Source organism: Octodon degus, unplaced genomic scaffold, assembly GCF_000260255.1.
Source record: "Octodon degus isolate 3935 unplaced genomic scaffold, OctDeg1.0 scaffold00149, whole genome shotgun sequence".
Taxonomy (NCBI): Eukaryota; Metazoa; Chordata; class Mammalia; order Rodentia; family Octodontidae; genus Octodon; species Octodon degus.
In genome coordinates, this window is record NW_004524725.1 from 399,606 (window position 1) to 427,540 (window position 27,935).

Genomic DNA, 27,935 nt, shown 5'->3' on the forward strand with positions numbered 1-27,935 from the left:
TGTACTGTAACGTCATGTAACTCGGTAGTGTCCCAAATTTTCTAGTCAAGGAGATTATGGGGCCAGGGAGGAGGGTGGTCGGTGATGTGGAGTGTGCCTGGGGAGAGTCACATGGAGAGAAAGCACTCTCTCAGGCTTTCACAGAGAGCACATTGGCTAAGCAATGGCCATGACTCATCCACATGGCTGACACTGACAAAGTTTCTACAATCTGAGGTGTAGGATCTCAGGATAGATCCTGATGGGATTTTGCTGACCTTCTCAGACCCAGGGGCTGCAGCTCTTGTTGCATGGGTCCTGCTTTGCCTTGGTCTTAACCATCCAGTAGAAAAGTATGAAGACGAAATATAGGAAATAAAGCCATGTTGTTATGTTGAGCTGTGGGGGGACTCAGGTCAACAATTTCTGACATTGCCAGTTAAGCAGAAGACCCAATGCTATTATGGGCTACAGGACTCTTTTAGAATATTTTGCTGAGTTTACACACCTAAATATTCAAATAACGGAACTTAACAAAAAAAAAGGGTATACAGATGAATATCCATTTTGTATCTGTGTATTCAAAGTGGTTAGGATAGATATATAGTTACATTCTCTTAATGAATAGAATGATTTGTTCTAATAGTGTTTGTAAATAAGATCTCAAGTATGCATCTTGTACAGCAATTAACCACTAAGAAGAATGTATGCAGTGTGTTAATTATTGAAACTGTTCTAGCGATTTGATTTGAAAGTGTCTCACTGCTATTTGTTTATCAATAAAATTATGGAAAAAAATGTTGCCCTTTAAACCTTTGAATCACAGCAATGCAACATTTTTTGCTAACTCTTAATTCTACTTGTTCAGAACTTTCCATGAAGCATTATTCCCCACCTGACACACCAAAGGTTGTTGTAACATATGGATTTTTACCTCTGAGTCTCAGCTCCCAACCAGAACTTTCATAGCATTTGAAGAGCTTAACACATAAATATCAACAGCATCAGCTGGTTTAGAATGCTTTGCCTTTGCTATGAGCTAACATTAGTGGTTAATGAGAAATTTGAAAGAAGAATCAAGATGTATTACACACAGGTACAAATTCCCTATGATGAATGTGATCATTATGTATATCTAAAATATACCAATAAAATTAGTTAGAAAAAAAAAAAAGAAAGAAATCTGAACAAACTCTATCTAACCCAGCAGCTTGTGAAAGTTATTTTAATTCTGCATGCTAGTTGTGAAATGTGGCTTGAAGAAACTTTTGTGAAATCTGTGCTGAAAACCAAAGCCAGGCTTGCTGGAGGAGATACACATCACAGGTTTGAACTGTCCCCAGGGTTGTAGCGTCACCCTAGTATAAAGGCTCTGACTAAAATCAGCCTCTTTCTTCTAACCATCACTATTACCTGTTTTCCCCCTGAGGAAGTACGAGACCTATTCACAAGTTCCCACCCACACGGGCAGGGCAAGATGCTGATACACCCTTGGAGTCCTGGTGGCCGGTGGGAGCAGTGGGCTGAGGAAAGAGTGGGAGAGCGAGCCGAGGCTGCACAGGGACCCTGCCCCATTTCTTTGGGAGGACTGAAAGATTATTCTTATGGGCACATTCCAACCTTCTTACTGAGATTTGTTGTTGAAGAGAGACTACATTTTTGCTATTATTATTTAGTTCTAAAGAACTGAGAAAAAAACAACTGGTCCCTCTGAACACCACCATTTCATTCCCACTGCTTCCACTCTGCCCCTAAAACGTATCCTGTGTTTTTAGACTCTTTCAATTTTTTCCACTGAACAAGAACTTCAACTCATTACCAACTTCTTATGAAGGTCTAAACCACAGGGTGTAACTAAACAAAACCCATGACACATAGATCAAGGGACCTAATTTTAGTTGGCGTTTGCCTTTATGACTGTGTTCATTTGGGATGTGAGTTCTTTGTGTCCCAAGAAATATAGACACTTGTTGCTTAGAGTTTATAAACACTCCCTTATACCAATGGCATACTATTCTGTTGGGTCTCCTAAACAAATAACCAGCATATGTTCATTCATAAGAAAGTGCTGGTACCAGTAGGACCTACTTTCAAATCCATCGCTGTCTGAGGTCTACAATGATTCTCACTGCCCTCAAAATCAGTCCCAACCAGAAGAAAAGTGGTAAGTTAGAGTCCAAGAAGGCACATGCACCTCGTGAGGAAGTAAATGCCTGTGAACAGGCAGAAGTGATGTGGTGCTCCAAAGCAAAAATCCGAGCCTCAGGGAAAGGAGAAAAGAAGGTGTCTGTTCTCTTTCTAGATCTTTCTCCCCTCCCTCCATTAAATATGCCTTCCGAAGTGTAAAGAACTAATATAAAGCCTCAGGAATCATGACTATGGTTCAGAAAAAGACAAGATGATAGTTTTGCAGAGAAATGTAGTATTTACGGAGGATTCCTCATAAATCCTGTGATAACTGTGTTGGGAGAGATTGTGCTCTACAGAAGTTGTCCTGTGATAAGATTTATTTGGGGGCTCCTCACACTCTCCCCAAAAATAAGACAGTATTAAATCCTGTACTTATTTCCAACACCAAAAAGTACATGTTCATTTGACCTATATCAACATGAGTATATATCCAACTAAATGATAAAATATCCCCTTAGAAATCTAAACACACTAATTTTCAGGGTGAAAATTTGTAACATGATTTAAAAACTAATGTCATATGTACCTAACTATGTGACTACTAGAAGAGTATGAATGAACAGTTGTCAAAGATGTTGTTTAGCAATTAGGAACTTAAATCTGAAAATATAATCTTGAGATCTTAATCTAAGGTAACCTTGAGCCAAATACCTATATCCCTAGCAAAGGTTTCCCAATTTAATGGTGTTTTCAAAACCCAACAGTGTTGGTAACCCATGTAAAAATTTCAAGGGAGAAAAGAAGATACAATAAAAATGTAAATAAGCAATCAATCCTAAGAACACTAGAAATTGTTTTAAAATTAGAAGAAAATGTGCCCAAAAAAACCCTCATGATTTTTCCCACCATTTTTAAAGACTAAATTCTCTCTTATCTAGAGATATAATATTAAATGTATAACTATTTGTCTATCTAAAGTATAAATAAAAGATATTTGCTCTAAAAAAAAAGTTGGCATTAATGGGATACTATGTAAATTCTAGGAAAGTCAGAAATGCTTATGCCAAAGACCACAGGAAGAGCATCTCCCCCCACCTCTCTGTAATAAAGCACATGGACTTTAAATGCAATTTCTAACCAACACAACAGAGTTCCTATCTCTAAAATAGATAGACAGCATCATGGAAGAATAAAAATGAGGGAGAGATAAGCTCTTTCTTCCTCCTGTATTATACTTTTAAAACTCCCCTGCTTCAGAATTTCTGAAGTTTGTCTTCCTTTTTCCATCATTGCTTGAATTCAGCATTATTTTCCATTGCAAACAGAATGAGGAACTACAGGGTAGTTATTTCTGTTGATCGTAGACAATTATTCCACCATGCCCTTCCAGAAACCTGCATTTCACTTTCTAAATAAGCAGAAACAAAGTTCATACACAACTAAGCTGTTCCCTGGGGCGCAAGCCTGAGTGACAGATGCAGCCTCCTCTAGAGAGGCCAGCAAGGCCAAACCCCAGGACACTCTGCCTCCACTCGACTCACCTCCATACTACAAGGACTACGACCTCTGTCACTCTGAGGCTTTGCTCAAACATCCCATTTCCTCCCAGTTTTCCTCCATACTTACGACCTCTGAGGTATGAGGATGGTTTTTAAAGCTATTGCGTTGCTGAAAAATATTACTGAAGATAGACCCTCATGGCATATTACAAAATGATATACTCGTGGGAAAGATTTCCATCCTCCCTTCACTGTCAAATTTCTCCACAAATGATAGGCAAAGGTGTCAACCTGAGTTCAAGTCTTTGTGCACAGCACTGGGTACAAAGTAGACATCCTACAAATACTCATCCAACTTTAGATTCCTTACATCCACACTAAACCCACCACAAACTCTGTAGTTCAGCTGACTACAAAGCTCTGTAGGGATAAATGAGAGGGGATATATTTTAGAAATTTAGACTCTCTCTTTTAACCAAAATCATCACTGTGAATTCTGGTGAGCATCTTGTATATATTTTTTAAATTTATATTTCTGTGCCTACTGTCAAATTCTCCCTCTCCATGAAGTTGTTCTTGAGGAAAACAAGCTACCGCCCTTCATAAAACTCAGCAGAATTCTAATAACTTTTCATGCCTTATCTTGAGACTCACCATTTGACCAGAATTTGGAAGGGCTAGAAACTAAAGTAATTTGCATTTAAAACAGTTAAAGACACTTTAAATTGATGTACTCCTATAGTGTATAATCTGAACACTTTTATACATCTCTGTAATTAAAGCAGTAATTGGTATTTGGCTACAGCCAAAGGGGAAGACAGAAATAAGAAAAAGAGAAGATATGAGAGTTTGTGTTGTACATTTTATCCATGCTTTTAAAATATAAGTGAAATTTAATCTTCAAAATGAAAAAATAGACACATTTTCTGATATTAAAATATAAGATTAGAATACTTAAACGGAAACTGTTAGTGTGAAATATGGCTTCTTTTTACATCAAAAACAAATATTGCAGACTTGCTTTTCTTACACGTATCCTCCCATCTCACTAATATTTACATCTCTCCAGAGTAGCTTTCATGAGACACTGAGAGGGAGAAGGTCCCGCGTGCACACGCTGGACAGAGCCCTTCCCAGCCACAGAGCTGCCCACGAGCTTCCGAGAGCAATGTTAATTTCCAACGTTGGGATTTCTCTTCACATTTTCTCCTCCTAGGGTGTTAAATTCTTTCTGAGAATATTCTACTTGTTAAAATGATTTTATTCTAAGTATAAAACATTTCATTTTAAAAAAAACTACATTTTTCATATCCTTGTATGAAAGGCCCCCCAAAGCCACAAAGATAGGGAAATATCAGATTTTTTAAATATAAATCTAATTACATACCCTCAAGCATTATGAACACTGAACACAGTAACATTATATCCTGTATTTGTTTGATATGAGATGAGAGGCTGGGAGGCAGATGGTAATTAATTAGAGTTCCTGAGCTTCTAAAGAAATATTAAAATAAAATGCCTAACTGCTTTAAAGGAAGAAATCTTCAATAGCACCCCCTCTGTTTCATTGATGATTTTTATGCCATCTATCTCCTTAGGGAATCTCAAGCAGGAAAAAAAGAAAAAAGCCTTCTTTTAAGCCACGGAAAAGTGAGATCTGATGGAATCTTCCCGTAACTCTCGATGCTTTCCAATGTTACTTTCTTCTTGCTGGCTTCTCCTCTCAATGGTTATTCTGTATTTCTTCCTGGATAAAGGGAAAGTGAATGTAGTAATAAAACCTCAATTTGCTACAAAATACTATGGCTTCTCTTACAAAGAGTGCCCTCGAGGGACATCTGGGTTTGGTTTGATAAATGAGAAGTGACAGAATATGAAACCCTGGTCAGAGATTAAAGTAGTGTGCCCCAAGGCATTATGTCCTTATTCAAGGAGGGCAATGGGCACTGCTTTCTGAAATGCTGTAGAACAAGCCCTCCCCTTCTTCCCTGGGTGCCTTTGGGTTAAGTTTTGTCCATTCTTCCCCCAAAGCTCTGCCTGACTCCCAGGATATGCTCTAGATAAAGATCAGATGAAGTGTACTGTGACCAAAGGAACAGGAATCTGATTGTTCCCACAAAGGACCACATACACCCAGAGTTACATTCCATGCAAAAATGCAGAAGTCTTGAGTCTGATGAGTTACAAATAAGCCACAAACTCAACCAGCAAACATTACAAAAGAATGGACCACCCTCACAGTGTGTAACAATCAGAACCTTGAACACCCGCACATACTATGATTTTACAAGCCTTGGGGTTTAGCCCTAGTGCTAACTAAGCATGCAAGCTCTCCAGATACAAAGCACATCAGTTAAGAAACAGGACATTCCTCTAGACTGTCCTCCTCTGGGCTCTGGTTCAGGTGGTACAATTTCTATTCCCACGACCCAGTACCCACTGTGCGAACCCACTGACTCACAAGGCTGAGGTCACACCAAAAGAATGGTGGCTTAACTCTCCCAACATGACACTTCTTATTTAAAAGAGATGGACAAATTACAAGGAACACTGTGCACAAACATGTAACCAACAGGGAAAAAGAGAGTACATTCTAACTGTATAAATGATCCCCACCTGAAAAAGTAGAAGGCCATGAGCAAGCCAGCACCTAGTAAGGCACCCACGACAATTCCTGTCACTGCCGATTCTTCTAGGCCACCTGCTTAAAAAAGAAACAAATAATCAGGGTTCATTTGGGGAAACAAGTGAAAATGCCTCAGATTTCATTTATTGGAAGATGTTTCTCAAGCTCTTACTCACTAGAAGCAAAAAAAAATTAAGGAAATTCTGCAATTCTTTTTTTTTTTTTTTTTTTTTTCTTTTTTTCAATGCCTACTGCAAAGTTTAAGGAAAGCTTTTCAGAAATTACTAGATAAATGCAGCACTACAAAAAAAGTGAGAACAGGGGCCAGGGAGATGGCTCATAGAATAAGCACTTGCCTGGCAAGAGCAAGGGCCTGAGTTCAACCCCCAGTTCCACCAAAAAAAGAAAAAAAAAGTGAGAACAAAAATAAAAACAGATTCAAGAGAAATTTGAGCAGACTGGAAAGTAGAGATTCCAAATGTATCCACAGGATTTTTTTTTTTTTTTTTAACAGGAATTGAACTCATGATCTTGTGCTTGCCAAGCTGGCCCTGTGCTGTTATCTCCCTGGCACTCCGCAGCTATTTGAGTCATAATCAAAGATAAGAACTGGATTGACCACGACACTGCCCCAGCACTCAGGATGTTCACAGATGGATGGTGACGTTTCCAAGTGCTAGAAGATTTGGTGTGAACTCACTGGGTCAGTATTCTGTTTTTCGGTATTATCTCACTGGCATCAGAGTTTCATGTCAAAATGTCCTACATAGCTTTCTGGAATTTGGAATAACAATTTGAAACAATCATGTTCAATGTCCAAGTTATATAAAAAGGATAAATAGCTAGCTTTGTATACAAAAAGTCTAGTAGGTGACCTCTGGTAGGTTAACTCATTTATTCCTCAAAGCAATGGTCACTTCCTGAACTCACTTCCTCCAGGAAGTGACAGCAAGTTCTTCAGAAGGGCACAGGCCTTGTGGAATCCTCTCATGTCCCTGATTTACAAATTGTACTTGTTTATTTTATTTTATATATGGGAAACTCGGGTTTACATAGTTGAAGAGAATTTCCTAGGGTCGCAAAACCAGGAAAGACAGGATGAGCTTTCAAATCCAGGCCCGATAATTCCAGAAACTGTGTTCTCAACACTCGGTCTCCTCGACTCCTCTATATAATTATTGCATGAACATCAATACTTCATAGTAGGCAATACTCACTTAGCTTCTCACTAGCTCTCAAAAGAAGCCTCTTTAATATAATGATTTCTAATAAATTTTCTATTTACAAGTTACTTATAAGAGCACCTTGCCCACTTATGTATAGAGGCTCTTTATAAATAATGCACTTATTTGCCAATTTGTAAATTTTCAGGTGTTCCAATTTGAATATTTAGAGAATAACTATAAAGTTTAAAAATAGAATGAGCCTTATCATAAGAGATGCGTATGTTAGTAATGTATGTAGCTAATCATTTGCTTTTCCCACTGTGTGAACCCACTGAGATTTATACTGAAATGTAAATCTCAGATAACTAAGAAACTATAGCAAGAGATACAAAAGTGAGGAGAAGGCTTCTATCATTGTAGATGAGAAGGCTTGAGTGGAAGAAAGACCTGGAAACCACTGAGAAAGGCAGGAGCCAGTTTGTGAATAGTTCCAGAGAAGAGCGAGAGCGGCACTTGCAGAGCTTGAGCTCCCAGAGAATGGGTCTGTGAGCCTCACACAGATGAGAGAACAGCAGATTAAGGCTCTGCGCTTACATGATTTGCAGGGAGAGCTGTTGGTGTGCTCCACAATTCTGGTTTCATCTATTCGCAGTTTCAAAGGTCCCCAAGGGTATTTGACATTTGGCCGCATTTCAAATCGACCTTGTTTTCCAAAATAATCACCAATCACCTACAGAAACGTAAAAACAAAGTTATCAAAGGAAAGGCCAGAGGTACCTGCTTCCAAAGGCCACACGCGGCTCACAGCCTGGCTCTGCTGCTCCCCCGAATGATCCTGCTCCAAAGCAGGAGGCCTTCGGGGGCCCAGGAAACCAAAGGCCGCTTCCTGAGCTCACTTCCTCCAGGAAGTGACCACAAGGGCTTCAGAAGGGCACAGGCCTTGTGGACTCCTCTCTTGTCCCTGAGGACCCGGTAAGTTAAGATTCAAAGTCACTGATGTTGCTGTCAAGCTGGACATGTGTGAGGCAAAATGATGGGTCCCCCCCTCAGGAAATATGGTCATGGCGTAGATGTGGCAAAGGAGGCTGTGCTGCCCTAGTCTGCCCCCAGTAGACAGTGTTGTCCCTGAGTAGCCCTCTTCTCTTCTCGACTCGTCTGGTCTCGTCTCTTCTCCCTTCCCTTCCCTTCCCTTCCCTTCCCTTCCCTTCCCTTCCCTTCTCTTCCTTTCTCTTTTCTTTTCTAAAATACTTAGGATTGAATTAACCAAAGGTTGTTGCACTGAGCAATAGCCCCAGTCTTTTATTATTTTATTTTATTTTTTACTTTGAGACAGGCCCTTGCTAAGTTCCCTGAGTAAAACTCAAACTTGCAATCCTCTTGCCTCAGCCTCCCTAAGTGTTGAGATTACAGGTATGCACCACCACATCACACTCCCTAGATTTCATTTCTTTTCTTTTTTTTTTTTTTTTTTTTTTTTTTTTTTTTTTTTTTTGCTACTGATAATCAAACTCAGGACCTTGTGCTTGCCAAATAGGCACTGTGTGGCTCACCTATGTCCCCAGTTCTCCCGAGATGTTCTTTAGCCTACTACTTGGTAGGAGGGAAGGTTTTGGTTGTTTTGTTTGTTTGTTTGTTTGTTTGTTTTTTGTTTTTCTCCTACTTAAACACTTTCAAAAGTCATGGCTTTTCCCTGCTTATCTTCCTACAGGGCACTGCCCCACCCATCTGCCACAAAGGAGCCCACACCCAGCCATTTGTAAAGCCCAAATAACCTTCACTGACCTGCAAGCAAGAGCCAGGAGCCCAAGTGAAGCATATAACAGGTACACAGCTTCACACCTTCTGGGAGTCTGGCAAATAATTAAAGCACTAAAGAGCGTTTGTTAGGAACTTCCTGTTTGACAGGCTATTCCTTGGGGGGATACACCATCCCCTAATGACTTCTTCCTTGTTGCACACCCATGGCCAAGCTGACTCTCTTCAATTGGCTCCTCCACCCCCTGAAAGTCACTACTCTAATAGTCCAGTTTCAGGCCTCAGCTTCTAGCCAAGACTACAGTTTAATCAGCTGCCTGAGCCTGGATCTGAGTGAACCTTTCCACACAGGTTCCAAGGACTTGTTTCTGTTTTGTCTGGGTACAAGACACGCTCTTGGGCAGCCCATGAAATCTGCCCTTTTTCTTCAGACTGAGCAGGCTCTCACAGGCTGTGTCAGGTCACAGTAATAAAAGTTCTAGGTCCTTATCAAGATATAGTAATCACTGGCACGTACTGAGCACTTAGCCCAGGCTACACACACCTTTGTGCCTACAGGCCCATAAAAGACCAGGCTATTGAAAGGGTCAAAATATCAGTGGGACAGAGCATGAGACACTCCTGCTGCCTTGGCTCCTCCTACAAAGGCCAGGCATATCTGAACAAAGAGGAAAACAGAAAGTCCTTTATTTCACAGCCATAGCAGGTGACAGGAGCAAGGATCCTGGGCATGTGCCATCAAGGAAACACAGAGGAAGGGGCATCATTTGCTAAAACATTGAGTATTTGTGTAATTCTTATATACAAATTTATCACTTAAGCTCTGCATAGAACTTTTCTAGGTTTCATGCTATCTGGTCCTAAACAGTCATGTGAGATGAGCAAAGAAGATGCTGTGAATTCTATGTATAGCTTAGAAAACCAAATCAGAGTTTACAACCCAGTAAGTACCAGATACTCAACTTTGCATCCAGCCCTCTTTCCCCTTCATGATACTATCCTGAGAGCACCCTGTCTTTTAAACTATTACCACTTGTAGAGTTAATATCCAAGCACCAGGGGAAGAAAAGTCCCCAGGTTTAAGGGCAAATGCAGTTTCATTTTTACCTCTTTGACCCGGTGCCCCTGTGGCACAGGACTCCAGTGTGACCTTGACCACTTGAGGATTAGTGTCCCCTGTGAGTCCAAACATGGCTCCATTTCCGGACTCTGCCCTGAGGCCCCCAACCAACAGTGAGCTGCCCTTGCCTAGTGTCCCCACATTCCCAACTCATTCTTATTTTATGGCTATTCCAAAGATAGCCTACTGGACATCAGGACAAAGATGCTCTTGGTGCCACCCACGCAGAGCCTTCCCTGGCTCACCTCCTGGGTGCCTGCTTCTGCGTCAGTCATGGCGATCACAGAGAAGTCCCCGTACCGATCCCCATTGGCGTCAATGGAGACCTGCCCAGCAATGCCTATAGGACCAGAGGTGAAGAACTCCAAGTTAGTCACTGAAAGTATCTCTGTCTGCCAAGAAAAACAAGAAAATGAATTACAGGATTTTTTAAAACAAACTCATGCCACAGGGAATCTCATCAGACTTTGAGCATTTTTGTTGGCATTTAGGAAGACATTGTAATTTCATCTGCGTCTGCATTCCTAAATTCTTAACATTTCTCCATTTAAAAATGAAAAGAAATAGAAATAGATGATCATCTTTAGGGAACACAGTGAAGAAAAAAAAGAAAAGGGTAAGGCTGATCCTGAAAGCAGCACGCTTATTCTAGAGTTTCATATCAATTTTTCTTAACAATGACAGAGTGAGACGTAGAGCTCCTCATCATAGGTTCACATTGTCACTGGACAAATACACAATGGAAGCAAGTGTTTTTGATCTACTCTTCCCCCATATATATAATTTCTTAGCTTTAGCAATGCACTTCACCCCTAACACTGATCATCCCACTACAAATATCTAATGAATTGGTGACCTTCGATAATTGTTTCTCTTCTTCTTATTTACATTTTTTCCTTTTGAAAATTTCCAAAGTCTTGCCATTTAATTCAGGATGTTTAGTCTCCATAAAAGGAAGCACTTTTGAAAGCTTTATGGCTTTGTTGCACAATGACTGCATATTATGCAAAGCAGACTTAAAGACTGTAAATCACCTATTGAAATAAATTTATACTCAAGCATTAAAAAAAAAAACAACAAATACACAGTGGATGCCCTTTTGCAAGGCTGTGGCAGTACACAGGAGAGCAGGGGGACTGCTTCAAGGGTCCCCACAGCCAAGAGCTAAAGAGCAGCCACCTTGTGTTTACCCATTATCTACCCAGAAGCAGTGAGAAAATAACTAGGTGCCAAATCAGTGCAACAGCTGAGACCACGCTGAACTGAACACAGTCTCTGTTCAAGAGAGGGGCAGCCTGCACGGGACTTTTGTCAGTCTAGGCTGGGGCGTGCTTGTCAGCATTGAGGTCCAGCTTGGCCATCCCTCCCCCTTGGGCCTGGGTGGGATACTTCATCCCTTGAGCCTCCATCTCCACAATTGTCAAACAGAGATAATAATAACAATAATAATAATAATAATGTCCCCTACCAAAAGGCCATAGAGATGATTACATGAACTAAAATAAGAACTTCCAAACCATATTTAAGAGAAGTTGGTTGTTTTATGCTGCTAGTATTACTGTCAGTATTATTACTGTTGTTGTCATTGTTGTTGTTGCTACCCAGTGCACACCCCACATCCCAAGTGTTTGGGGTAAGAAGTGATTCAGATTTCAGATTTTGGACACACATGTTGGGGTATCTTGGAGATGAGACCAAAAATCTCAACACAAAATTCATTCTTTTCATGTATACCTTATGCAGAGAGCTCGCTGGTTATTTTATACAACATTTTAACTAGTTTTGTGCAGGTAAAAGGCTCCCATGGTAAGGATTTTTCCATTTGTGATGTCGGAGTTTCTAATTTTGGAGTATTTTGAGTTTCAGCGTTTTGGATTAGGGATGTGTTTATTTTACAATTACTATTATTATGGGTAACACTGCACTAAAGCCTGGCAGTGGCCTCTGACCATGCCCAGCCACTCAGGAGAGCAGCCAGTGCAGCAGTGGGGAACTCAAAAAAACTCCAATATATAAGCAGGAGATCTCAGAGACACTGAAGGAAATCTATGATTTGGACAAGCCAGAGAGGTTGCTCAAGTTGTATCTCCAAAGGCACAGAGGCTAAGGGGAGAAAAGATTCTCCTTTAGGGAAATGTAAGAGTCCTCCTGGGGAGATGACCCACGCACATGAAAGGATGCAGAGAGACATGAGGCCAGGTAGCCTGAGCCTGGAGGGCCTTTAGTATCCACTTGCCTTGGCCAGCAATGAGGCTTACAGCAGCTACTCAATAAAAGCAACCACATACCATTGGCTGATACTAAATATGTCTGTATTTTCATTTTCATTCACTAAGCAGAATGCACATAACAGCCACATCCTAATGAACTGAAGCTATTTGTTTTCTTTGTGGGAGAGTTCAGTGTAATCCCTAATTGATGTTTCTATTGATTTGGTTCTCTCCAGAAGTACTGACTCCCCTAGTAAAATGAAACTCTGGGGAAAAGCATCCCGAGGGAAAGTTCCATCCTCTAGTGTGGTTTGGAGAGGGCAGGTATTTGGGTTTACTGTCCTTTGGGCTGTGGTTGGAAGGCCCACTGATTTTTCCAAACTTTGGTCTACTTTTCTGGAAAAAGAGTGGAGCTGCCATTCATCTTGATTTTTTTTTTTTTTTGGTCTTCTTAATATACGCTGGTTACAAAGCCTACATCTCAAACTTGTACTGTATATTTTTGGCAGCCTGTTATGGTTTGTGTCTAGTTGTCCCCCCAACAATGCCTCAAGCAGTCATGGGGTGGACTTCTAGAGTTTGTGATTAACTCCTGATGTACAGGGATTATGGGTTCCAGTGCTATCAGGAATATGGATGTGAGTGTTTCACCACCTTGGGCAGGTAGCCTGAATGCAATTTAAGAGAAACACACTTGCTCTCTGTAGCCATTGTTGCCACTGCTCCTTCCTTTTGCTCTTGCTGTTTTGCTGTTTTCTGCTATCATGAACTGCTGCCCTCTGCTATGTTCCAGTCTGCCTTGCAGCCAGCAGTATGGACTGAAACCTCCTCTAACTGTGAGCTAAATAAACCTTTCCTTCCTTCACTTTAGGTGTTGGGTATTTATCCCAGTAATGAGGGAAGAATAACTGAGACACCGCCTGTCAAATTTTAAGGGACAATATATATATTCTAAATACACACCTAAATGCAGAGAGATATTATATGTATCAGCTATCCAAAACCATTTGTCATTCTTCTCAGAGGTGTCAGCAATGGTGCATCCTGTTCAGTGTTTGGGGGAATATTTTATAAGACAAGGCATCCCTAGTAATCCAAGACCTCATTACACCTTAAAGCTATTACAATTTTGCCAAGAAATGGAGTGAGAACCTAGGGTGACTGATTAGCAAAGTGAGACTTCACCTCAGAGAATCAGACAGGAGGTGAGATTGTCAGGGTGACTGCAGAATTTTCCTGCACCTCAGTACTGAGACTTTCCACCCTCATTTCTCTGCACCTATCAAGGAGCTCAAGGGCTGAGCCACAGCCCTATTTACCTTGTCACTCTGACCTCTCACACAGAGGAAGCTCAGCTTCTTCCCAGGCCATTTATTGAAAGTCTTGAGAGTTGATCACAGGTTTCATGGCAATAAAATCCAAATTTGTCAAATAAAGTCTACAGTATTTTTCCTTTGACAACTTAATGGTCACTTACAGTGACCACTAAAATTAAAATTGTTTTTAATTTTAGGGAGGCTAGGATTTTTCTTCATACAGATATGCTAAGGTTCTTTTTAGGCTTACCCTTAAATGGACTATTATTTCGCAAATAAAATGGGTCCTCCAAACCATTCAAACCCAAAAATTACCCTAGCTTCAATTATCTCCACTATATATGGACAAAAGAGATTCTAATTTAGAGAGAACCGTAGGGTCTCAGGACTCACTGCCCATTCCTTGCAGCACCAGTCCCAGAATGGAAGCTCCCAGGTGACCTCTGGGAAAATTTGGCCCATGGCCCAGCTCTACGCACAGCGACCTTCCAGCCATTGTGGGCTCCTGCCCTTCCCTCAGCCTCACTCCAGGTGCCCTCCTGCACACCCCAACTCTGGCTCCTGTCCTTCTGTCAGAGGACCAAGGACAAATGACCACATCATGTAGTGAGTAATAGTTAAAAGTGGATTGGCCGGCCACGGCTCTGTCCCCACATGCAGCTTCTCAGCGTATTGTGCACAACTTCTGGGAAACCTGACCTTGTCCTAATATGCCCCTGAATGACCGCCATTTGGTTCCTGCTCCTCAGCTGAAGCAGAGGAAAAGAAAATCACTTCAAAAGTTCAATTACCCACACCTGACTATCTGTCTACAGTAAAAAGAGATGCTGCCCTAGTTTTTGAGTATGGTGTGCCATCCACTAAAAAGAAGGAGACATGAAATCCACCAACAGCCACTACAGCTAAGTCCCAGGCAGCCCACCCTGGGCCTTTTCTGATGACTGAGAGCAAGTGGAGGCAGTGGAGTCTCCTAATGGGAGAAGGGAGAATGCCCTTGCCTGTACACATGCCTGGGCACTAGACTTGGCAGTGCTTGCTCTTGACATTGAAAACTTTCGCTCAAGAAGTTACAAAGGCATCCACAGGTGGACCCCAACCCATGAAAGGGCTCAAAGGAAGAGTGCACTGTGCAAGAGGCAGAACTGAAAGGGTGCTTGTCAGTCGCCAGCTGGCCCACCTTCCTTGTCAAACAGGTGAAGAAAGCAGTTCAGCAGGCTGCAGCAGACAGGGATTCCACCTTAGTGACTAGGATGCAAGTCCCTGGCCAAAGGCCAGCCATCTGCACTGTAGGTTAATGGTTCTCCAAAGAAGCCCACCAGCTTATTGCAGTTCACTTCCCACAAAGCAACACATCACCGGAAGTCCTCATGAGACTTTCTAGTCTTTCCAATGGAAGCCAATTCCCTAGCAAGTCCTCCCTCAAGGTTCACTGGCTCTGGCCTCACTCTCTGTCCAGCGTTGATTCCTGTCATTCTGGCCCTTATATTTGCATCAAATATAGTCCCTGGCTCCTTGGAGGACACTCACAAGTTCCCACCACAAACATTAAGACTGTCTGTAATCACTGTACTTGCCCCTGAGCATTCACATAACTCCTCCCACCCCCTCCTGGGTCTCTACCCAGCTGCTACTCAGAGATGTTTCTGACTGCTCTAAGTCAGCGGTCTCATTCCTCCCCTCCCATCACTTTTTTTCTCATCTCCCTACCCTGTTTTATTTTACAATCTCTGAAATGGCAAATCTACTTGTTTGCTGCCTGCCCGCACCAACTTGCATGTAAACTGAACAGGTTACAGGAAACAGCTTTGCTTCACTGCTGAATCCTCAGCTCTGTGGACAGTGCCTGGCACATAGTAGGTGTTCAATGAATATATTAACGAATGAATGAATGAATGAATGAATGAATGAATGAATGAAAAGTTGATGTTTGCAGAGCCACAGGAACCAGCTCATTTTCTTAGTGAGTCTCTTGTTAGTTCTGAATGTTGGTGAGGTGAGAGAAAGCCAATCCAGACTCCTTATCCAATGGGTAGAGAAAAGAGGCTCAGAAAAAGGCCTGCAGTTACTCTTGGATATGTTGTGGGCAAAAATACAGAGTAGCAGACTTGTCTGGAAAACATTTGGCAGTATCTACTATACTTTGTAAAGCACTAATTTACCTTTGGACCAAGAAATCCCACAATTAGAAATGTTCACTGCTGGAAATATTCACAAAAACTCATCACTCATCAAAATGCACAAGAGGTTCATAACAGCATACTGAATAATATAAAAAGTTAGAAACAACTGAAGTGTCCACCAGCCAAAGGGGGTTAATGAAATTCTTGAATTTGAGTTGCATAAGGTAGACTAATACATAACTCACATTTGACAAGTGCTTATACAGAAAATGCTTCTATTTGATGACAAACAAGTTTAAAAAAATCTCAAACAAAAAAAGGCATTCATAGTGAGATCCCTTTTTATATAAAAGCTCTAGATAAGATAAAAATGCAAGGGCTGGCCAGGTAGTTCAGTGGATTAAAGCACCTGCTTAGGCAATTGCAGGGGCTGGGGGTTCAATTCCAGACCAGCTGTGGTTGGGAGGCTGAAAAACAGGAAGGATCACCATAAATCCAATCTGTGTGATGAGACCCTGTAGACCTTGTATTTAATAATTTTTTTAAAAAAAGATAAAAATACATACCAGCTGGCAGAGGCAAAATATTTTTAGACAGAATCACATAGAAAACTGTTAACAGTGACTACTTTTAGGGAAGATAATTAGAATAGGGGAAAAGCCCTCACTTTTCATTTTGTCCATGTTTTATACTGCTTAAATGTTCTATTCAAGAATCGTCTTGCCAGATATGGTAGCACATATCTATAATCTTAGTACTTGGGAGGCTAAGGCAAAAGTATTGCCAAGAGTTCAACCCTGTTCCCCAACCTCAAAAAAAAAAAAGTAGTCTTAGTCTTGTTAATATTTAAATGTCAGCAGAGTCAGCCATATGGATGAGTCACAACCATTGCTTGGCCAATGTGCTCTCTGTGAAAGCCTGAGAGAATGTTTTCTCTCCATGTGACTCTCCTTAGGCACACGCTACATCATCGATCACTTTCCTCATTGACCTCATAATCTCCTTGATCAGAAAATTTGGAACACTGCTGAGTTACATGACATTACAGTACAAGTTCTCATATGTCCTAAGTCTTAATTGACCTTGGAAGGCTAGGGCCAAAATGTTGGCTTTCCTTGCAGCCCTCCTTTTTCTCTAATTTTCATCCACATGGCTGACACTGACAAAGAGTCTACAATCTGAGGTACAGGATTGCAGGATAAATCCTCAGGGGATTTCACTGACCTTATCAGATTCAAAAGGTACAACTCTTATTGCATAGGTCTTGCTTTATCTTGGTCTTAACCGGCCAGCAGAAAAGTATAAAAACAAAGCATAAGAAGTAAAGCCATGGTGTTATGTTGTGCTGTAGGGGACTCAGGTCAACAATTTCTGACATTGCCAGTCAAGAGGAAGACCCAATACTATTATGGACTACTGGACTCTTTTAGAATATTTTGCTGAGTTAACACACCTATAATATTCAAATGATGGAACTAAACAAAAAAGGGTATACAGATGAACGTTCATTTTGTATCTGTGTATTCAAAATGGTTAGAATAGATATATAGTTACATTCTCTTAATGAATAGAGGGATTTGTTCTAATAGTGTTTGTAAATAGGATATCATGTCTGTATCTCATACAACAAATAACCACTAGGAAGAGAGTATGCAATGTGTTAATTATTGAAACTGTCATATCAATTTGATTTGAAACTGTCTCATTGCTATTTGTCTCTCAATAAAATTATGGAAAAAAAACACAAAAATAAATAAATAAATGTCAACAGAGGTTGCTTGAGCAACAAGATTGGAGGTTCTTATTGGTGGTTCTTTGTTCTCAAGAAAGCAACAACAAACATGTACCACTTGAAAAGGCAGAGAGCAGCAGGGCCAGCTGGACTTGTTAGCCATCTTGAACTGCCAGGTTTAACCATTTTTAACCATGCCAGCAAAGACTTCTGAGTTTCACAAAAACCAAAATAGTCTGAGCAAAGGAATGCATATCGGGAATTAACACTTCTTTAAAGCCAGTCACAGATCTCTTCAAAAATTTATTGCTCTGTTGTGAATGAGGTTTGTGTTAAATGTAAATTTAAGAAGCAGAGTTGTTAGCTAAATAATCAGAAGAAAATATTTGCTATTTCAGTGGGACTTTTCAAAGCACATGCATTTGGTTTTCATTTATTATCCATCCTTTAAAAGTAGGAAAAGCAAGACACTGGAAAGGTCCCATAGATTCAAGCGAGAAAAACAACCACAGAAGAAGCAGTTTGATTGGCTACAGGACTGTCATCCTGTAGACTATATCCCTACCTTCAAATGTCCTGTTCCAAGTCTGCTGGATAATCTTCCCTCCATCTTTCTTGCTGTAACCAGCTCTGAGAACTTCGTGCAAAGCCAGGACATAGAGGAGGATGGCATCGTGGAAGCCTTCCACAAACATGTTCACCTGAAAAGGAAACCCCAGTGGGGTGAATCTGAACACCAACATGACTCAGGCTCATCAGTTGGAAAGCAAGCACCAAGGTTCAAGAGTGAGAATGGAAATCAGGTCGGAGAGGACAGGCAGGGTGGGCAGAAGGGCGACTAGCAAGTATGCTGTTTCCTGACAAGGTCGAGTGAGGAAAACCTCTCCCCAGTCTGGGAACTTAGAAAGCAGACAAGATATTACAGAAGGCAAGAAAACCAGACGTGCTGGCCAGGTTAATTATTCCAGCCTTTGCCCATAGTTCCCTGTGCAGAGAAACCCTCCTTCCCTGTGTCTTTACTGCAGGTCAGCCTGAATCTACCTCTGCCTTGAGCTCCTGCCTATCTTGAAGAGCGCCTGTCATCCTTCCATGTCCTAGATGTGGACCATACAAAGAGAAGTAGGTGTCCATTCATTCCCACCCACTAATTGCGAAGAGGTCATTAGCACATGTGTGTTAAAAAGTGCAAAGAAAAATGGACACTGATTTCTGCCTGCCAACAAGACCACAATTTGTGTCCTCTCCACTGTCCACAATAATATCTCTATCTCTCTTTCCACCCCCTGCCAAGCTCTAAAGATAGGAATGAAAAACAGGCTTGGGCCTTTGGTACATCCCATTGGGCTCTGACTCAAGTAAGGTGCCCATCCCCTCCAGAAACATGGGTTCATTAGTAGAAACCCAGACCAAGTGACCTTGGGAAAGTGGCTCAGTCACATTGGCTTTGTTCCCTCATCCGTACCCTGACCATTAGAGTATGGCCTGTTTTAAGGAGTGGTCACAAGAGTCACATGACACAGGGCCATGAAGTACTCAGTACATTATGTCCAGCACACATCAAGTATTCAACAAATACAAGCCAACTAGCATTCTCACCATTTTATAGACTCTAGCATGTCACAGATGCTGAGTTAGAGGTCTGTTAAGAAAGAAAGAAAGAAAGAAAGAAAGAAAGAAAGAAAGAAAGAAAGAAAGAAAGACAGTGGGTCAAAGAGGGACAAGACAGGCAAGAGAGGCTTTAAACACAATGGCAAAAGTTGAACTGAATATTGAAAATAAAGAGATCTCTTGGAGAAAGGGAAAATTTTGAAGGAAATTCTTCGGGTGCCATAGGCAAATGTTCTTTTAGGTTGTGAGCAGGAGGGGCAGGACAGAGAGCTAAGAAGATTCAGGTCCTTTGGAACTGGAAGGCTATGCTGTACTGAAGAATTCAGGCTACATTCAGCAGGCACTCGGTCACCTTGCTCCTCCACTTTATAACTAGATAATGAGCACCCTTCGATAAGGGCTAAAACCACATTCAAATGCATTGTAAACTCCACTGGACATAAAATATGCAAACACAATTTTGGAACATTGAGTAATTTACCATCTCCATATAAAAAGTACAGTCCTAAATCCACACTTTCTTATTTCCAGGAACAGACGCCAAAGCAGCAGAATGTGCTGGGCATTTGTTTCCTGGGGCACCATCGTGAGGCTCTTGTGCAAGGTGTGACCTGCGTCTACCCTGTCTGCAGAGCCATAATTCACCTGTGTGGCCTGGCTCGAATGCAGGCTCACAGAAGGCATAGTTCACCACTGGTGTCACAAGGCCTCAACTCACCGCTAAGGACCATGGGTCCTAACCCCGGTACAGAAGCAAATGTCTCAGATTTGCCAAAGGCCAGTGCTGCAAAGCAGGTTAGGATAACGGCTAAAGAAGCAGACCCACTATGCTACTCTGACACTTCCTGGCTAGGTTTCTACACCAACTGACCCTCAGCTTCTCCATCTGGAAAAATCTACCTCCTTGGTACATATCTCATCAGTGGCAGTCAGGGGCCTTGGTGGATAGCTCAGTTGTTTAAAGTGCCACTTGCACAAGTGCAGTCAAGGAGCATAGGACCACGGTTCGATTCCAAGCTTCAGAAACTGCACAGACCCATCCTTCAGGCAGCCTGAAGTAGCCAAAAAAAATCCTTGTCATTAGTTGCAGTCAGATTCAAATGACTTGATAAATCTGAAAGACTTCTAACAGCATCTGACAGAATCCTTGCTCACCTGTCACAACTATCTAGAAGTACAGAATTACACATGTTAGGATCCTGCTTAGCTTTTAATTCCTAACAGCAGCATTCAGAAAATAAGAGACTTAATTCTAGGTATGACATGTCTTGTGGACCCTTTTTACACTTGATGAAAACTAAAGCTTCTCATTCCTGCCCTGATGCCTAGGCAAATCTCTTATTTCCACAATGTAAAGATCTTAATTCTGCACAATACGATGGGTGTAGCCCAAGCTGGTCAATCCTGCTGAGCCTCAGAGAGAGGGGCATGGTGGAAAAATGTGCTGCTTCACAGGAGGGCTCAGAGTTAGCTGGCTGGATCCACAGCTCAGTCCCAGACCTGACATAGTTAGTACTTAATCTCTCCAGTCTTCAGTTTCTTCAACTGTTAAGTAAGGCTTGAGAACCGACTCCCAGTATAGAGTTTTTCTGGGGTTTAAGTGAACTAGTGCATGAAAAACACCTGAGACAGTTCCCAGACCAGAAAAGTCCCTGGTAGAAGTTGTCTCTTTCTCTTAGTTGTCAGTCTTACATACCTGAGTCATTATTTTCTCAGGCAAAAAATGATGTAGAAATAACATCTATTAGTCAAACATAATTTTCTACCATGCTAATTCAGCTTTCTGAAGGAATATGAAATTCTCCTTAAGGCCATGAAATCACCATGGCTTGAGAAAGCATACATGCTGGTGAGCTTTGACAAGTACATTTTAGCTTGTAACACAATAATGCTTTTTCAAAAGGTCTATCTAAGTGCTGGGAAGATAGCTCAGCGGTCTAAGTCCAGCAAGTGTTAAGGATCCGAGTTCAATTCCTGGTACCAGATGCTGTGCCACCCCCGGAACCCTGAACGCACCCCGCTGGCCCCCAAAACAGGCACAGTGGTAGATACCTGTAACCCCAGCACTGGGGAGGCTGAGACAGGAGGGTCACTACAAGTCTGAGCTGCATAGCAAGACCCTATTAATCTAATTAATTAATTAATCATTTTTTAAATGGTCAAAATGTCTGTCTTCTTACTGATAATTATAACCACCTTGTTACAGAGAGAAGCCATGGAATCACAGAGTCATGGAGCAGGGGAGATGTAGCTCCTTAAGAAAACTTTAATTTAGTCCCCACCATCTTTAATGGCCAAAGTAATAATTCCCTCAGTCTTCCTGCACTGTGTTCCTGAGTGTCATGTTCTTAAGCCCCTTGTCTCTGGGGGGCTTAGGATGACCCTGCTAACACGATCAAATACAAGGTGCAGGGCCTCACCTGTACACCTCTCCTCTTCCTCTTGTCCCCTTCTCAGAATCCTACCCCAAAGACCTACAGCATCAGACATCCACATCAGCACCACCCTGTCTTCTATAATTCAGGATGGAAGAATGATTATCTGACCAAGAAGGGTGAACTAGGATGACTTTGTTCTAACAGGTAGCATGGCAGAAGACAACAGATGCCTCCAAACACATGCCCATAGCTAGGATGGAACTCATTCCATCTTGGTTTGCAAATGGATCACAACATTTATCTTCGCTTCTCTCAAAGTAGCTGAGTGTCTCCCTTTCTTACCAAAATTAGCAGGAGAGCTGCTGGCCTGGACGAGACTGCTGCCACCCCACTCTGCTGCGGGGAAGGTTTCAACACCTACCTCATAGTCCCTCAGGCCAGAAGCAAAAACCCTAGGGAGCATCTTTTCTAAAGGAGAACATTCTCACATTCACATGTGTTTTTTAATAGGAGGAAAGCCTGTTAGCACATTATAGACACTGAAAATTGGAAGTGCAAAGTAAGGGGGAAAAAACAAGGAAGAAATAAAACAGCATTAAGTTGTCTTAGGTAAGCATTTTCCACTGGACCTCCAAGCTGAAAGGATTCAAATTATTTGGTCTGTACCTTTGCTTCTGGACTGAACAGTGCTTGAGCCTCAGAGTGCTGACGGATAGTGTTGTCACTACTAAGCACAGAAAATGGGATCCCCAATGTAAGAAGCTTGTTCAGTATTTAGCAAACTATTTAGCCAGAAAGTCGATCCTTAAGGATTAAGCTAAGTCTTAATTAAATTCCTAAGTATAGCCATGCTCCTGCTAGATGATAAACAAGCTGGAATAAAAGAACAATTTATAGTCTCCACCAGAAAGCGACACAACTCCATATGCACACACGGATGGGCTGGGCCCATGGAAGTCAGCACATGGACCCCCATCAACGGCCTTCTGCTCTGAAAGCACATGCCAGGCCCTGAACCTAAAACCTCTCCTGCTGTTTTCAACCACTAGAGACCGCAGACAGCAGGAGTGGCAGGAACACTGTGTGGGCACTCCAGAGACCAAAGAAGAGTCTGCATGGACGAATACTTCACAAATAAATTCTACCCTTTAAAAATGTAGTAGGGTCTTGATTACTTGATTACATCTGAATGTCGTCAAGCCATAACAACCTTGTTTTCATTTAGTTTCCTTTTTAAAAGTCACAAAATTAGAAGTCTACAATTTAGGAAATGGCAGCAAGGTAACAAGTGAAAGCACCACCTTCTTCATGCCAAACAAGAGCAGCTCGCTCTTACTGACCGACACACGGATGTCAGCTCTTCTAAACTGGGCCAGCCTTCATGGAATTCAAACTGGCTGTTCACTGACTTACTTTAACTGGAGGGAAGTTCAACTGAACATCTTTACCCTTATCCTGGTTGAACTCTGAGAAAACGTAAACAGTAAATAACTTACTGACAGGCAGCGAATCTCCACCTGTGGCTCTGTACTTGCTAAAATATTTGCTATCTTCTCTGACTGGCTGATTTCTCTGTCCCCAAATTGAAGTTACAACTTACTTGGGTGGGGAGTTTTTCCTAAGTTTCCAGACAACTCTCTCCATCCCGGCCTCAGCTCTATCCTTTCAGCAATACCCTGGGCTATGCAATTAACAGATCTGACAACTTCGAGGAGAGCTGCCAGCACAGAGGAAATGTTTTTCTCTCTCATGACATAGAATAGAAGGGCTTCTTAAAATTTGTCTTTGGAAGACAGGAAAAGGAATATTGTGGGACTGTCCTGCTTCAAGGTTGTATATGGTTAGATTTCTGGACTTATGTTTAAACATAAGTATATAATTCTTTATGCCTATTTTTTAAAATATAGTCTAATTTTTAAATGTTTTTTCATCATATTCTGTAGGGACTTAAAGTTCAACATATCAATACTTGATGAAAAATACCTGTTCCATGTTATGCCTAAGCTGTTTGATATTCAGACAGATAGGTTAAGCTTAACAGCCTAGGTTGTATGGTAATAACAATAAGCTTCTCTTCTGGAGGGTTAACAACCTAAGTTTGCAGACCAAAATTAGAGAAAAAGGAGGGCTGCAAGGAAAGTCAACATTTTGGCCCTAGCCTTCCAAGGTCAATTAAGACTCAGGACATATGAGAACTTGTACTGTAACATCATGTAACTCGGTAGTGTCCCAAATTTTCTGATCAAGGAGATTATGAGGTCAATGAGGAAAGTGATCGATGATGTAGAGTGTGCCTAAGGAGAGTCACATGGAGAGAAAACATTCTCTCAGGCTTTCACAGAGAGCACATTGGTCAAGCAATGGCCGTGACTCATCCACATGGCTGACACTGACAAAGGTTCTACAATCTGAGGTACAGGATCTCAGGATAAATCCTCAGGGGATTTCACTGACCTTATCAGACCCAAAAGCTACAACTCTTGTTGCATAGGTCCTGCTTTACCTTGGTCTTAACCATCCAGCAGAAAAGTATAAAAACAAAGTATAAGAAGTAAAGCCATGCTGTTATGTTGTGCTGTAGGAGACTCAGGTCAACAATTTCTGACATTGCCAGTCAAGAGGAAGACCCAATACTATTATGGACTACTGGACTCTTTTAGAATATTTTGCTGAGTTTACACACCTATAATATTCAAATAATGGAACTTAACAAAAAAAGGGGGGATACAGATGAATGTCCGTTTTGTATCTGTGTATTCAAAGTGGTTAGGATGGATATATATAGTTACATTCCCTTAATGAATAGAGGGATTTGTTGTAATAGTGTTTGTAAATAAGATATCATGTCTGCATGTTGTACAGCAATTAACCACTAGGAAGAGAGTATGCAATGTGTTGATTATTGAAGCTGTCCTACCAATTTGGTTTGAAACTGTCTCATTGCTATTTGTTTCTCAATAAAATTATGGGGAAAAATTGTCTTTGGAAAATCATTATATAAAGTCATGGCCCCTCATTTAGTTATCATAATGACTGGATTGGCAGGGGAAGCTGATGCAGGATCTTGGGCTGGCACACCTAACCCATTAGATGAGAAGCCCCAATAAGAAAAGCCACCCTGGGGCTCCTTGGAGGAGCAGCAAATAGGGCGGCAGAAGCTACACTTTGGAACCTGGTAGACATAGCGCACAAGGAATGACATTTTAGTTCCCCAATGCTCATACAGGAATTCAGCTACCTGATATATTTGCACTTTGACTGCATTTCACGTACATCATTTATAGGTAGTTCTCAACACTCATCATACTCAAAGGCTGAATGGATATGGCACATACATGATGATATTAATTGTCCCTGGCTTTCAGATGAATGAATGAGTTCATCTGCCCTTTGTCTTGACCTACCACTAGCATCTGGCCCTGACCCCCACTAGACATGAGTCTGCCTCTCTTCCCAGGAGTCTGTGTCCTTGCAATGAGAGACACTGAGGTGAGCAGAGACACAAATCAAAATCCAACAGGAAAAAAGGAGGTGCTTGCAGCAGGCACTGAACAAGGCTCTACTAGGTAGTGATGAAAGTACAGAAAAGGGAGAACAGGCCAAAGGGAGATAGGGAGAGTAGAAGGATCAAACTGGAAGAGTCAGGGTGCGCTCTCCAAGGAAGCCACAGAGGACTCCTCCCAGTGCCTCGGGTATGGGGCTTGCAGGTTTGGTAATCTCTCTATCCTCTTGCTCCTTTCAGTCTAGGGAAGATAATGCTTCATACTTTCCAAGACCTAGAGTTCTCTGCCATTCCTTACTGGTTTTCTTTAATTCCACACATACCTTTATTAGAGTCTCTTTCATTTTCCTTAAGTATATCTTCTATATCCTCACAGGACTCTAACAAATACATCAAGCTTCTGTGAGCTACTCAAACTTGTTCTTGCGTAAGCCATATCTGAACCACTTAGTTCCTCCACTCTTCTGCAAGTGCGCTTAGTGCAGACTTGTTTCACTCATCAGTCTAGTTTATAGTTTTGTATGCATGGATACCCTAACAATACACACGCTCCTTGATACACAAACCATGCCATAGGTACATTTGTTTCCCTAGGATCTGGATAATACTAACATTCTATAGCTGGAGAGAGAGATCCAAAGGGTTGTTATAGCTATACTTAAAAGAAGGGTAGGGTTGTTGGTTTAGCTCAGAGGTAGAGTGCTTGCCTAGCCCTGGCTTTGAGCTTTAGCACCACAATAAATAAATAAATAGTAAGTTAGGAACCATAGCATTAGCTTGTAGTCCCAGCTGTTCAGAAGGCTGAAGCAGAAGGTTTATTTGAGATCGGGAGTTTGGGATTGGCATGGTTTGTGTATCAAGGAGTGTGTGTATTGTTAGGGTATCCATGCATACAAAAGTGTAAACTAGACTGATGAGTGAAACAAGTTTGCACTAAGCGCACTTGCAGAAGAGTGGAGGAACTGAGTGGTTCAGAGGTGGGTAATGTCAGAAGACGCTACTGTGACTGTTAACCTTTACTGTCAGTATGATTGGCTTGACAGCTACCTGGAAAATTGGGAAAGTACACTTCTGAGCATGTATGGGTGAATGATTAGGCATGACCTTGAAATCTATCTGTGGTCCCTGGCCTCTGCTTCGCTGATGTGTTCCCCAGATCTGTTTCCCAGCCACTGTGAATTGAGTAAGTTTACTTCCACCATGATGTTTTTGCCATGGAGCCAGCCAATGATGACCTGAATCTCCTGAAAACACGAGCAAACAAACCATTCCCTGCTTTAAACTTGAGTGTCAGATACGTGGTCACAGCAACAGGAATGTTGCCAAATATACCCTCTCAGCAACAACATAAAGGATAACTTGGTTCTAAGTGAAGCTTGGCTCTCTATGATTAATAAAATGTATGTCTAGGCAGTCAAAGATTTCTTTTGTCTTCACTGACTAAGACTGCTATAAAATTGTCTCAGGATCCACCACTAATAGAAAGACTTGCAGACTAATATAGGGAAGCTCTTAATGAAACTGACAATCTTAAACAGTACATGAATGACTTTAACTTTGCTTGAGAAATCTTTTCCATCAAGCTTTCCACAAAACTATACTCTGATATCCCTCATCAGAACTTAATTTCCCACCTTTTGGACACTGTTTGTGGAGGAAGTTAGAGTTACTGTCAATTTATGAGTGTGATAACCGTACTTAAAAAGATATTTCTAGTAATAGCAAAGTACTTTATATCACATTTACTGTAAAGTAACAATTATATACTGTGAGCCCATGTTTTAAAAAATTATTTGAAAGACTATAAAGACTATAAAATCAGACAGTAACTGGAGAAGGTCTGAACCATGAAACAGGAGATGCATCACCAGGAACAAAATGTATATAACTTGTACCCCAAAGCATATGCCTGGTCCAAGAGGCATCAGGCATCTGGAACTCATTCAGAAAATCATGAGATTCTTGGTATTAGAGGTCAGAGTGTAATCATGACCAATACGGAAAGCATGAATTTGGGGAGTAAATCATGGGGAAAAGGAGAACCCCAGAAAAGGGAGCAGGCAAATATGTCCATAAACTTCTATGGCCTTTGGCCAGTTCCTAAACTATACTTGCCCGAGGAAGACACCAAGAAGCTCAGTAGAAAGTTGAAAGGCTGAAAAAAGTGGGGAACTTTTGAACTGTCACCTTCTGCAAATAAGAGATTAAGAATTAGCCTACAACCAAGATGGACAGAGTAAAAAACTATGGGCACCTTTAGGAATAAAAGTTTTGTCCAAATACTAAGGAATCATCCTAAGACTAACTGTAAAACCAGGAGTACCACTGAAAGAAAAAGCTCAATCAATTTGACAAACATGCAAAGGAATCTAACTTAACTGCCTATTAGAAAAAAAAAATTAACTCTTCAAAGAAACATAACTGAATATAATTTCTATATCATCCATAATATTCAGTGTAATATTTAAAAATACTAGGCAGGTAGGACCAGGGATGTGACCTATTGTTTAAAAATGACTAGAAAATGAACCTAACATGATCCATTTGCAGATTGGTATTAGCAGATAAACACTTTAAACACTATTACAAAATGTTTGTAACTTAAAGGAAAGATGACCAGAAAGATTGAACAGATGTGTAATTTCAACAGAGAAACAAAAGCTATAAAGAAAGAACAAATAGAAATTCCCAAAATGAAGAATGTGATATTGAAAATGAAATACTGACTAGATAGGCTTAAGCACAGATTGGAGAAAATGGAAGAGCCTGTGATAAAATAGTAGTAAGTATACCA

General features: G+C 41.2%; 1 protein-coding gene across 2 annotated transcripts in view; it reads right to left on the minus strand.

The window, feature by feature from the left end:
• Positions 1–786: 786 nt before the first annotated feature.
• Positions 787–27,935, minus strand: part of Npr3 (natriuretic peptide receptor 3) — a 70,390-nt gene continuing 43,241 nt past the window's right edge. The window contains exons 4-8 of one of the 2 annotated variants that reach the window (XM_004642287.2): positions 18,219–18,354; positions 10,521–10,615; positions 7,995–8,130; positions 6,225–6,309; positions 787–5,355 (exon numbers count right to left, since the gene is read on the minus strand). In XM_004642287.2, the coding sequence (XP_004642344.1) occupies positions 5,244–5,355; positions 6,225–6,309; positions 7,995–8,130; positions 10,521–10,615; positions 18,219–18,354 (564 nt within the window). In that variant the 3' untranslated portion in view covers positions 787–5,243. Of the gene's footprint in view, positions 5,356–6,224; positions 6,313–7,994; positions 8,131–10,520; positions 10,616–18,218; positions 18,355–27,935 lie in introns of both variants that reach the window. The other variant, XM_004642286.2, reaches the window with a different exon arrangement.